Here is a 14357-nt window from a genome sequence, read left to right as displayed (position 1 = left end):
AAAACATAGCTAGAATTATATGGACTTTTCTTTCTGGGACAATAGTGAGTTTATATTGTCTATGTATGTTTAATATTTTTATTAAAACTTTGTAATAAAAGTTTTTCGAGTCACATTTTTTCTTGTTTTTATACACGAAACATTGGCAAACAAATTTAATCATTTAATTTTGGAACATTCTGTATATATAATTCTGAATATATTATTCATCAAGAAAGACATCTAATGTCAATATATTTCTATTATTATTTATAAAAATATTAGATTTTAATTGACAGAATTATCTATATTATTAAATACAGATCTTGTATAATTTTTTTTCGCTATTCCATTGACAAAAAGCGTTTTCTATTACAGATTTTTTAGCAGACACCTAGAGAGAATCTGCTTTGGCCATCTCATCCGCTAAAAAAATTATAACCAATCATTCGAAGAATCCAAGTGCATGATCTAACAAAATCGACGCATCATTATCATTTTCTCTCATCCATACGCAAAATGCAACTTATACCGAAAAAAAGAAAGAGGAGTCGGCGGCGATCGATGATCCGCGGTTCCCTAGTTGGCCGCGCGGCCGCGCAAGGCCACGCGGCGCCACCGTCCGACGTCTGACGGTGCGCCGTCGAGTTGCGCGCGTTCACGTGCGACTTACGCAGTTCGTGGTCGCGCTGTCGCGAGAACGGACGAGGAAACGTCGTATCCGTAGAGCTATCGCACTCCGGAGCTGTCCCCGCGAGGACGTTCGTGACATTCTCGCGTTTCGAGTCCGAGTCGAGTAGACTCTCGAGCGAAAGACGCATCGGTTCGGTCGAAGAGAAGGAAAGAGAGAGAAAGGTGCAACAAACTCTAGGAACGAGCTCGTCGTCGCAAGATGTTTTCCGGCCTGACGAATCAGGTGTCCAATTGGATTGGGAAGAAGCCCGAGAACGGCAGCGAGGTGACAGCCGAGCAGAAGGTCGCCTCCCCGGAAGCCGAGACCGCCGCGGATCTCGAGAAAAAGAACAACACCAGGTACGTCACTCCGTTATCTGTCATAACCTAAGCGATATCGTTGCTCGGCGGAAGAGAAGAGAGCCAGGTTCGTCTGCTTACGCTTAGGTCCGTTGACCTGTCTGTCTGCGCGTGACAGCTGACAAGTCTTCTTCTACTTCGTTTCGACAACGAAATGCGAATCTCGTTTACTTCGCGAGATCGATCCTTTCGCCGAATATAAGACTTCAACAGGGATCCCTTCCCCTTGAGACCTCTCCCTCGTTAATAATACGAAAAATCGAAACTAAATATGATTTTTGGCAAGATGTTCATTTCTATACGATGATGAAAATATCCTGTCGCTTTAATTATTATACGAATAAAATATTAATGGTCATTAATATTAAAGGTACATTTTCGAGATTCGGTCTCGGTGCAATCATAAGTTATAGTATTTACAAGAAAAAATTCGCGTCGCGCTTGATTTTCCGCAATTTTTCTTTTTTTCTCCATGCAATTTTACTGCGCAAGTAATTTTTTTTCTTTTTCGTCCCAATCGCCGTTTAAAAGCGGCACAACCTCCTTCGCCACGGATTCATTTTCGAGATTAGATCAATAACGCCCGCGACTTACGTAAAAAGTAGCGCGACCCGCGAATCGACGCCGGATTTACTTGCCATTCTGCGTAATTTCGGCTGTATTTTTAAGCTTTTCTCTTCCTTGTTTATCATTCTGCACAAAAAAATTGAATAATTATTTTACCTTATTGTTAGCCGTGTAAATGCTTTGAAAGGTTCAAAGGTTGTCTTCGTATCTAATCTAACATGACGCGTTTGTGATGAATCGTTTAAATGTATAAGTCGCAATAATAGATATGTAACGTGTACAATTATTTGTAACAAACGCAGTCTTATCTAACTTTAATTGTCGAACATGTGTATTTGTGTGCGTCTGCATATCATGCCAATTTATATTTTTATGCAGAATAATTATGATGCGGTTTTTATGTCGATAATATATTTGCACTAATGTATGATGCTGTAATGTACAGTAAATTTTGTTATTCATATATATTGCGGTTAATTTTGTATAGTTTGAGGCAAAAACATATTTGAAAGCATGTAACATGCGGTATAATACGTGTTAACGCATATTGATAGATTGCTGTAGATATGTGTGTTTGATATATTTGATTGCCGTGTTTCTCTCTTTAATTTATAAAATCATCATTTTACTAATGGCATTTTATATTCCGCGCAAGTATAATTTTTTTTAACGAAATTATATATTTTTAAATTTATAGCGTACAATAATTGTGAAAAATTTCAAGAAATATTTACTTTTTATTTGTGTTGGCATTTTATTTATAAAAACAAGACGCACACAAGCATGTCTTTTATTATTTAAATTGGTTATATCTATCTATTTTAATCTTATATAGTCGTATGCTTTTCAATATGTATATATACATACATATATTATACACATATTTTCATTATCAATATTGAAAAGAAATGCGACTTCGAAATATAATAAAATTGTCTATTTTTTCGAGAAATTTTCTAAAATTCTATTTTTTTCATGCTTTTTAAGCGATATTTGTTTACATATTTTTAGATAAATCGTTGAAAAATTTTATTAAAAATTCTTATTTTTTTATTTGTTGGCATTTGTTGGCAAAAACAAAAAGTGCACATACACAAGCATATATCTTTTTCATTTTAATATGACTATTTTATTTTAAACTTATATGCTAATCGTATGTTTCTGAATATATATATTATTTTCATTATCAATATTAAGAAGAAATGTGACGAAATATAGTAAAAATGCCTATTTTTCGAGAAATTCTTTAAAATTCTGTTTTTTCACGCTTGTTTTTTAATACGAGCCATTAATGTTAAAGTGTATTTCTTAGGCGATATTTTTAGAGATTTTTTGTAACGTACAATTATTGAAAAATTTCACAAGAAATTCTTATTTTTTATTTATTAACATTTTATTTATAGAAACAAAACGCACACAAGTACATGTCTTTTCATGATTTAAAATGACTATATCTTTTTATTTTTATTTTTTATACTAATCATATGCTTTTTAATATATATTTTTTGTTTTCATTATCACTATTGAAAAGAAATGTGACTATATAATAAAATTCTCTATTTTATCCAGAGAATTCTCTATAAAATTCTCCTTTCTTTCTGCTTTTTTAAGTCCGAGTCATTAACGTTAGAGTGCAAATTTCTTAAGCGATCGTACGTGACGAAATATGCAATAATAAATGTTTATATATGCCCATACCGATTTCAATGATACCGCAACGTAGCATCAACTATTCGTGTTTCGATCCTGTGTTTACCGCGAAATGACGCGTACGTTGCGTGACGTAGTCGCGGCGCGTGAAATGTCAATACAAAGCGACCCGCGTTGCATTTGTGCGAAAATCAAACTACGCGTGTTCGACCGACGTCCACCTGGCGAATATACTATGGAATTCACGAAATGGAAACCGCGACCGTGCATACCTCGCTAATAATTATTTTTCGTTCGTACGCGACATTATCAAGTCTCATTTGCGAGGAAAATTTAATATACAACTGTAATATACAAGTAATTTTTGTATTTATTATTATGCTTTTATATGTACCATTACTATAATTTCTTTAAAAAATATTAATATATATGTATCCATTATATCGTTCATTATTATATATTTATTTTATATTTTTTATATTTTTATCTTTATATATTTATTTTTTTATATTTATTATATATTTATTAATATTTTATATACATTTATATATATATTTTATATATTAATTTTATATATTAATATTTTTATATATATATTTTATATTTATTAATATTTTACATATTTATATGTTTTATATTTAATTTAATTTATTATATTTTTTAATATTTTGTTATATTTATTATATAATATATATATTTATATATTATATTATATGAACGAATTTTATACGATTTTATTACTGCGAGCTCTCGTGCCTCGTATAATGCGTTTCAAAATTCTCGTTAATCTTGTATATTCCGGAGATTCATAAGCGTAATTAGTACAGCTGAGAATTTTGTCTGCAGCGTTACTGCAACTCCTTTGTCTGATAATTAGTCGCTTTGTTATAACGCGATTGCATATAAATCTCTCCGACGAGACGTTAAATTTTTGGCCGAGTAAGAAAGTTTTTAAACGAGGTGAACTTTTTACGCCCCCCGAATTTGGGGAAGCGATTAAAAGGCTTTCGTGTCCGTAATTTTATCTGAGCTATCACACTTAAATCCGCTTTCTTTCCACTAATCGAATTGATCGATCGATTTTGCATGTCTGTGGGTAGTAGTTTATCGCGATATTTACACTCATTTCTCTCTTTTTCAATGTGGTATCAATGTGCATACATTTTACAACATTTATGAACGGGAAAAATGTTATTATAATTGAGTTGCGTTTACTCAGTGTTTCCATTGTTTACATTATTACAAAGGAGAGTCTCGCACTATCGTTGTGCATCGTTTAATTAATCATCTCGGCATTTGTTACCGAGTATATGTATGTGAATAACTTGCTCGTAACATTCCGTTATCTCTAATCCCCTTTAAAGGTCTCAATTTTCCGCTTAAATATTCGAAGGTGAAAAAAGGGCACGTAATATATTTTCCATTAAAATAATAAATGAAAAAGCCTCTGATATATAAGTACTAATTCAGATATTAAAAAGGTTAATAAGAGCCAGGCACAGATATTAGGTGCAACAAAATTATTTTTAAATTCCTCTATATTTATTTTGTAAAAATAATTATTTTATCAAACTTTTGTTTGTAAATATTTTGCCACCTGACTTTTACTAGCCTTTTTTATACCCGAATTTTCCATTAAAGCGAAATTCCTTTTATTTGGAATTTTAATTCAGATTTTACGAATTGTCAGATTTAAAAAACGATATTCTTTTTCTTGTCTCGCAATCCGAAGGGTAAATCGAAAAGCCTCTGATATATAAGTAAATTCAGATATAAAAAAGATTAATAAGAGCCAGGCACAGATATTAGATGCAACAATAATTATTCTTAAATTCTTCTATATTTATTTTGTAAAAATAATTATAATTATTTTGTCAAATTTTTGTTTGTAAATATTTTGTCACCTAACTTTTACTAGCTTTTTTTATACCCGAATTTTCCATTAAAGCGAAATTCTTTTTATTCGAAATTTTAATTCAGATTTTTACGAAACGTCAGATTTATAAAAAAACGATATCCTTTTTCTTGTCTCGCAGTTCGAAGGGCAAATCGAAAAGCCTCTGATATATAAGTAAATTCAGATATAAAAAAGGTTAATAAAAGCCAGGCATGTTAGGTGCAAAAAAATTATTTTTAATATTCTCTATATTTATTTTGTAAAAATAATTATAATTATTTTGTCAAATTTTTGTTCGTAAATTATTTATAAATATTTTGTCACCTGACTCTAGCCTTTTTTATACCCGAATTTCCCATTAAACTTGCGAAATTCTTTTTATTCGAAATTTTAATTCAGATTTTTACGAAACGTCAGATTTAAAAAAAACGATATCTTTTTTCTTGTTTTGCAGTCCGAAGGGCAATAAATTGGAGATGTTTGCCGGAGTAAAGAATCAAATGTCTGGTTGGTTGAGTGGCGGTATACCTGGATTAAGCCGCGGCGCCGGAACCGGCGAGGGCGAGGTTCCGCTGACAGCCGAGACAGAAGAGAGCCAGGTACCTGAGGAGAGCCAGGCTCCTGTCGGCGAGCAAGTGAAAGACGACGACGCCAGCAGGTAGTTGTGTATTTCGCATTTGATTAGACTGTTTTGTGTGTAACGTCGCTGGTTTTCATCGCGAATCTTTAATTAATCTCCGAGAAAATGAAACATGTCATCTCGAGAAACTCTCTAATAGTAATATTTTTCTCACATATTTCACTCGGAAATGATACATTTTCGCCAATCTTATTTCGATCAAAAGTAAGAAACTTAAAGTGTAAAAATATCAGAACGTGTTTTTAACTTTTTTATATTCCGGATATTAAATTAAATTTTTTTTATCGATATTAAATTTTTTCTTCTTACGTTCACTTTAAGGGAACACGTGTACTTGAAAATGATAAAAAAATATCGTAAGTTTTTTTATTTAAAACAAAATAGATAATTTCCTGAAACTATTTTGAGCTGTATAGAAATCTTTGTGAAACGTTTTCTCTTAAAATCATATTTTTCAACCTTTATATACCTTTTTCTTAGAAATCACTGGTTCGATTGTTATTTTTTTGTAACTGTCCAATCAAAAATAAATAAACTATGATTTTTGATCGTTCAGTTTAAAAAAAACTAATTTTATCAAAAATTATGAACGATTAAAATCGTCACAAACATTGACTTTATTTAAATTCTAATTAGAATTCGAAAAGAGAGCTTAATTAGCAGAAAGCATCAGTCATAATGTAGCTATGTATATAGAGAAAAAAAAATTAAAAATTTAGTACATTGAAAGTTGATATATTTTTTAATCTATCAGAATAAAGAAATAAACTATGATTTGATTGTTCTGTTTAAGAAAAGGAATATAAAGATACAGAAAACAGATAATTCTGACATATTTTACAATCGCATTTACTCCTTTAAAGCACGGTGTATAATGCTATACAAACTTTCCACATTTGCACAAAATTATCGTAATTCGAGAAATCGCAAACGTATTTTTTGCAAAAGAATCATGTCGCTTTATACGGAAAATTTTTGTTTATACTTGATTATCGAAAAGTGTTTACTTTTATAAAACTGAAGCTTTCGAAATTCAATATTTCACATGCGACGACTCAATATTATTATCGCTCGCATGCTACCGGTTCGAAAATTTGTCGGGCAAAAAACCATCAGTGAAATTCACGTAGAAAGTATTTTTACAGTGCAACCGGTGGAGCGGACAGCGGCCCCGCGAGTTTAGAGGGTACTCCGATCGATGACAAAAATGGACAACAGGCTTTTGGTGCCGGTAAGTCTTGTCATAATATAATATGGATATATTATTCGGCGCGAGAGGAATCATTTTGTGTCGCCATTTACATTGTTTCGCCCGAATTAAATCGCATTACATTGCATTGCATTGCATTACATTGCATTATATTCTATTTTTCACACATTGAGACTATCTTGGCATAGTCTCTAAATCATATGTTTTCCATGCGTCAACGTATATAATAAAATTTCTGGATAGCGTTTATAAGCTATTTCTGAAATTGAGAGAACATTCGTCGAATAACTTTGCGTTATTTTCAAACGTTTGGATTGGGATTAATTCTAATATTTAAAAAAAGCATTTACGCGCGAAGATTGTATCCAATTTTGGCCGCAATTTTCGGGCATTCTTGCCACGTTAGAAAAAAATTAATTGATTAAGTTGGGTTTCCTTTTATCCCGCGCTCGTTTTAAAATTATGGTGGTATTAAAGTTTTAATTAAATTTTCTGTAAACATATATATGAATATATATAGAGGATGCTGGAAAGCACATCTATGTGAAAAAGTGACTTATATCAGCTGATTATATAACATTCATCATGCTGATATTTATCATTTGTTTTCTTATGGTGCAAGATAATAAAATAATAAAATTTATAGCGTTTTCTGTCTGTCTGACACTAAAATTCATTTCAAAAATTGCAAAAACGGAAAGAGAGAGAGAAAGAGATGTTGATTGTATTGTACGTAGGTGGAATGCACCTCGTGCATTTCGGTGTCCACTCATGTTCGATCGTTCGTTTCCACTCTACATACAATAGAGATTTGATTTCCTGGAAAGGGAGGGGCTCTCTCTGCTAGGCAATATACATATTCATTGGTAAAATAGCTAACGGCAGCATTTCACGCTTTACAAGCACGAGATTTAGCATACATTCATCAGAGTATAATGCGATTAAGCAGCAGGATATTATCGATTTATAATTGCACGCGTTATTAATTGTTATTAATATGTAGTTTCGTCAATCTATACATAGTCAGTGCTTTTTGAATAAATGTGTAATTTTATTTCTTGAAAAAAAAAAAAAAATAAATAAACCTTGAAGAGAAATTTTTTATTTTAATTTTTATCGCGAGAATTTATAATTTTAAACAATATTTGGGAGGGAAAATCGCATTTGTTCTCATTATTTTTACGCGGCGCGGACATTAGTTTAGCATTTTTAGATTATGTAATATAGGAATCCTCCTTTTCGTAAAATATCCTGGATATTTTATTGTTACTCAAAACCAACCCAGATACTTGGAGTCGACAAATAATGATTTCTTTTGAAGTAGGCCACGCTTTGTTACGCTTCACAGTTTACGAAGAGAATTTATGAAACTCCTAAAACTCGTTTTTTTGGTCGTACACTCGTATACTCTCTAATATTAAACAAATTATTTTTTTCTCCAATCAGAATATATTATAAATTAATATTATATATATATATTATAAATATATATATAATTTAATATTATATATATATATAATAATTAATATTATATAAATATTATAAATTAATATATTATAAATATATATATATAAATATTATAAATAAATTTATTTTATTATCATTAGACGGATCTTACCGTTACACATCGTTTTCCTTGCATCATGTTTATTTCTCACCGCTTTTCTCGCATGATGCGAATGTATTCCGCGATGTATTTCTTCCGACGTACTTCTTCCGAAATTTTTCGCAGGTTGTGCTTACAACGGAGTTCAGTGACGTGGTAAAAAATGAGCCAGCATACGCTATGCTCGGCAATGAAAGAATAAATTCGCACAATAAATTCGGGGAAACGAGCGAAATATTTTGAAATCTTAGCGCATCAATTTGATTTGCGAATAAAATATGTAGGAAAAGTACTATTTCATAAGCAAACTTTTTGGCAAAGTGGGAATATTCTGGGAATTTTTTGATAATAAAATAATTAACATATAGCATATTTTTTTCTTTTTTGATATTTATTTTTATTTATATTTTTTTCTATTTTTTTACTATTATCTGTATCTGTGTAAGAAATCAATTTAAATTTCCGTGTATTAAAATATAAATAATTATTTTAATTTATAAAAATGAAACGAGATTATAATAATTATAATAAAATTATAATATAATTTTATAATAATTATTTTATAATAATAATTTTGTAATAATATATTTTTGATGGAAATTATATTATTGACGTTAATACTCTCATACGCAATTCTATACACATTTGACATTTGCGATTTTCATGCATGGGTCGACTTAAAAATCCTTTAAATTAACTCGTTAATTACAAGTTTATATCGTTCGCGCAATTATCGGTTATATGGCCTCTGTCGCATTTGATTATTACACACCGCTAAATCGTCGTATGCGTCCGCAGAAAATTTGATTTCTGCTTTTAATGGTTATCTGCGCTTACATGCACGTGATACGGCGATATTATGGCCGCGGCGTATCTCTTTTCGCCCACCATTTTGCCGGAGAAATTGCTTTTGTATCATTCATGTGTACCCTTTATCTGGCGAACCTTTTTCATGGGTCCCGTTGGCCGAATCTGACAGAGATACATACGATATTTGGAAATTGTATGTGTATTCTCTCCGTGCACCATTTTTTCTCTCTCTCTTAAAGAAAAGAATTTTCTTTTTTTTTCCCCCCCGACCAAGAACCACCCATAATATATCACACGTTCTTGCTTGTAAATAATTGAAGGGACAACTACGAAACTACTGCATTATAAAGGCTACATATGTGTGTGGATAATGCTACATACGTCACAGAATATAACATTTCGCCCTTTTACATCTCTTTATGTAAATACATTGTGTCTACTCACCGTAGAATAAATCACGCGCACAGCGCTCATTTTTATTTTTATACATCCTCTTTCTCAATATGTTACGATCATGTCGAAGTTTCTCTTCTCGCGAATTTTCTTTTATCATTTTTATTGTATTATAATTATTAATAATATATTTTATACATTGACATATTACATATATTTACATTGATATTAATATAAAATATATTATAATGTAAAAATATTATTAATAATTATAATATTAAGAATAAAATATATAAATCAATAAAATTTCATATTATATATATAATATATTTAACTTATTAATAATATATTTATTATATAATTTTTCTGCTCGATCGAATATCTTTTTTCATTTATTGTCTGATAAGAAATTGTTTCGTGTTTTTTCGAGCAAAATTCTGTAAAAAAGTCATTTTGCTCGTCCTCTCCCTCAGTGTCCAGTTCGACAAGGCATTTACAATGGTATTATCAGAAATCGCAATATTCTATCTATAATTTACGTGGACTTACAATAGGTCTTACACGCAAGAAATGAGTCGAAAAGGCGAAGTTAAGTATCATTATTCAAGATAAATTTTCTCTTGAATATCTTTTCCTTTTCTCGGTGCGCAAAAACGAGAAGAGACTTTGAGACTCTTTCAAAAATAAGGGTAGAATACCTCTGGTCTAGATATGATCACCTTGACAACGTTTGCGCGAAAGTCGACCGAGACGGGTTGTTTAACGAACTTTAAAGCTGCGAGACGGTCTGTATGAATATCCCTGCTCTTTGAGATATTTTGTAAGATGTAAAGAGGCGAATAATACTGCAACACGTGTGTTCCAAAATTTACAAATATAATTAGAGCAAATTTAACTTTGCTTTTGCTCATCGAGGCGAATGAATTTGTCATGAGAAACTCGAAACGCGATATGTGTTTTGCGCAAACAATATATTATTATATATATATATGACATTGTGCGGGTCTGATCGATCGCAAAATCGAAGCGTCGGTCCATAAAATTTGCACTTTGGTGCAAAATTCTCGCGTGTTAGCATAGTGATTGCAGCGCACAATTGAAATCTCTATACAATATTTATATAATACGAATAATAAAATATATACATATAGTAATGAAATATTTACTGTAGAGATTCATGGAATGGTCTTTATTTATTAAAAATCAAGAAAAAATTTGTATATGTAATGCAACTACGATAAATTTTTTAATATAGATTTTTTATTTATTTTTTTCGATTGTTTCACCAACAAAGATGTTAACAATTTAACAATTTAATATATGTATATATTTAAAATATATAATATATAAAATTTATAATTTATGATATCTCATATATATAAATATTATATGTAGGTATATGTTATTATAAATATTTATATATAATATATTTAATATAAAATTCGTTCATATATATTTCAAATAATACATTTAATATTTAATTATTTTAATATTTAATATAATATATTTTTTGAGTATATATATTTTAAATAATTTTAATATATTTAAAATTTTGGATTTGACCTAAAATTTTTGATTTCAATCTAACATGCAAGTAGTTTTACAAAACAATATATCGTATTAGATGATCGCTGTTGCATCGCGAGAATTTTCTGCTATGAATGAGCAATCACTGCACAAAAGTGCAATTTCTGCACCGTCTGCCTAGGAAGAGGCATGAGAAATACAAATCGAAAAAGAATTCAAGTCTGATAAGATGTAAGTGTGTAAGGTGTAAACGCATTCGTTAGCCTCGACCTTGTTGCTTTTTTTTTTTTTTGCTTTCGCGACTTTGCGATACTTCTTCGTCTCTGCTATTCCGGAATATGAATTGAGCGCGAAGATTAATAAGGTAGAGAGATGAGAGATGGAGAGTGACGAAGAGTGGAATAAGTGAATGAGAGAGGAAAGAAGCGAACTCGATGGATTCGTCCTTGGCCTAGGTTAGATAACTTGCTCAAGCATCATCGCGCGGTCTCAAGATGAGCTCTTATAGAGCTATCTATATACCTTAAAAGAGATTAAATGGTTATTAAAATTAAGAAATAATTTTTAACGCGGCTGCGGATTATACAAATTCTAGGGTCTTCCTTTTACAATTTGCATTTCAAATTTGCGATACGTACGCAAATAATTTCGATGTTGCGTAATCGAAAAGCTGTTTCGTTCTTAAAGCGCTTACACATCGGGTGATTTATGATCCAATTCCACTGTTGATTATGCATTAATCTCAAAGGGAAAGTAACCGCATCGTGCTGCTGTTTCAGAGAACATAATCGCAGTACACAGATTAATTTATCGAGGATTAAAGAGATATGTCGATTGCGAGAGAGAGAGAGAAAGAGAGATAAAGGGAAAGGGCAGGGAAGAAGGGGATGGTGGTTTGTATAAACCGGTGGAAGAGGGCGATCGTTGCGCGTGCCCTTGGCCCGAGATGGACCAGACACCTAGATCCAGCTGGAGACTCCCCGTCAACCCCGAACTAACCGCACTAAGGTCGTTAAATGCGTCTCATCTCACTGTACCGTCCGTCCTTTCCACCCTCCAGGTCACCAGTGTCGGAGTGGTATCACGAATGAATGGATTCCCAAACGTTTCTCGCTCTCGCGATCCGAATCCCAAGTTGAGTGTAGACCAGATCGAGTCAGTAGTGGCCGTCTTTTGCGTAGTCATCGAGGGGTTGGACCCCATCTTCGTCGATCAATACGACTACTTCTCCCCCTCCCCCGGGGCTTCCGGCCGACTCTTCCTTCCCTCCGGAAAATCAACGACTATGACATAACCGCAGTTCGATGAGCTCACCTCATCCGCCACTCTCACCTTCCCCCCTCTCTCTCTCTCTCTCTCTCTCTCTCCCTCGTTGATTTGTTTTTCGCTCGTCCACTAGATTTCGGGATAACTCGGTCAAGTGGTGATTTCAACCCTTTGGGTATTTGTCAAGGATATACGATATTATATTTTTTCAAAGTTTTGATCTTTTAATACATGGGAAGTAAAAGAGGGAGAAAAAGAGAGAGTTTATTTTACTTTTTTAAAGCATCTTTTTATTAAAAATATACGCGATTTTTATACGTGGTTTATCTCTCTCTCTGAGCGAATATTTCGGGCGCCAACAACTTTTTTGCCCACGCTCTTTTGTTCGATTGTTGAAAGTATTTCTGATTCTTCGCGAAAGATTTCAAAGATGGCTCGATTTCTTCGTATAGAGCTGGAGGCAAAATTCTTTTTTATCGTGTCGTTTAATATTTGAAAGACGAAACAATGCAGATAAAATGAGAGCAATTTGTACATATTATCACAAATTTAATAAAAAATAAAATAAAAATTAAGAAATAACACATTTAAGAAAATTTAGATTAATTAAAATACAAATATTTATTTATAAAGAAATATACTTGACTTTTTATACATTATACGATTCAATTTTTAATTTTACATTTTTTAAAATTTTTTTTATTTTTTAAATTTTATTTGTTTATTTTTATTTTATTTTGTTTTTTAAATTCTATTATAACTTGATCGCATCAGTTAAATCGCGAGGAAAATCCATATCTGACGTAACTCTGAGAATCTTAGGAAAGCAAATGCGAGATACTTTATAGCATTTGAATGTATACTATGTACGAGCATTTCTTATCCTTTTTTCAATCGTATTTGAAATTGAGATACAGTTGCACAATGTGCAGTGAAATGGCTTTTTAGTATGCCATTTTCTTCGATTGTTCTCTTCGATACTTATTTATATTTTTGCAGAGTTTAAGCATAATTGTGTTTGTTAAAACTCCGCTTGTGTAAATTCTGCATCGTTTTTAAACTTCTAAAAAATCTCTTTTATAGAAATTGATACAGATTATTTATTGAAGAAAATGAATAACATCAAAATATCTGTAGTTTAAAAAAATGTTCCATTTTTCTTAAAAAAAATATAATATACAAGGTATCACATTTTAATAAATGTAAATAAATGAATAAATATAAATTTATAAATATATATAACATCAGGTTTTGCAAAACAATGTTTCGAACAAAAGTTATTTAATTTTGAGGGAAGAAGAAGTTGATAATCTTGAATTTTAACTAAAGTTATTTTTCAAGATCATGTAAAAATCAACCTAGATTTTTTACCTTAAAAAATGACTTTAGTTAAAATTCAAGATTATTAACTTCTTTTTCCCTCAAAATCAAACAAACTTTTTGTTTGAAACATCGCTTTTTAAAACGCGATGTTTTTTATATACTTAAGCATATTCTTTTTTTAATGAGACGCCTTGTATTGTATTTATATTTATATATTTATTTATAAAAATTTATTATTAGAAGAGATTTCAACGACTACTTTATATATTTATCATAATTTGGTCTATATTCATTTTGTGTTCTCGTAATTATTCAATAGCGCTAATTTTTCGATTAACATCTCGATTAGCATCGCAAATTTCCATTTCACTAAATGACGTGCAACACTAGCTCGTGAAGAAGAAGCTTCTTTTCTCTCGCGAACGAATTTCATGACTTTTTAACCAGGCTAGGCTAG

At 31.3% G+C, this 14357-nt stretch overlaps 1 protein-coding gene across 4 annotated transcripts in view; it reads left to right on the top strand.

Annotated features, from left to right (window-relative positions):
* The first annotated feature begins 642 nt into the window (after nt 1-642).
* Nucleotides 643-14357, top strand: part of Sap47 (Synapse-associated protein 47kD) — an 84014-nt gene continuing 70299 nt past the window's right edge. For 3 of the 4 annotated variants that reach the window (XM_083044859.1, XM_083044855.1, XM_083044858.1), the window contains exons 1-3: nt 643-1011; nt 5580-5786; nt 6911-6996. In XM_083044859.1, coding sequence (XP_082900985.1) covers nt 872-1011; nt 5580-5786; nt 6911-6996 — 433 coding nt within the window. In that variant the 5' untranslated portion in view covers nt 643-871. The remainder of the gene's footprint in view (nt 1012-5579; nt 5787-6910; nt 6997-14357) is intronic. The other variant, XM_083044857.1, reaches the window with a different exon arrangement.

Source organism: Prenolepis imparis, unplaced genomic scaffold (assembly GCF_030444845.1).
Source record: "Prenolepis imparis isolate NDT839.2.m4 unplaced genomic scaffold, iyPreImpa1.0 SCAF_8, whole genome shotgun sequence".
In the NCBI taxonomy this organism is placed as follows: domain Eukaryota; kingdom Metazoa; phylum Arthropoda; class Insecta; order Hymenoptera; family Formicidae; genus Prenolepis; species Prenolepis imparis.
Note: the sequence above shows the minus strand (reverse complement) of the source record. Positions and strands in the feature narration are given on the sequence as shown.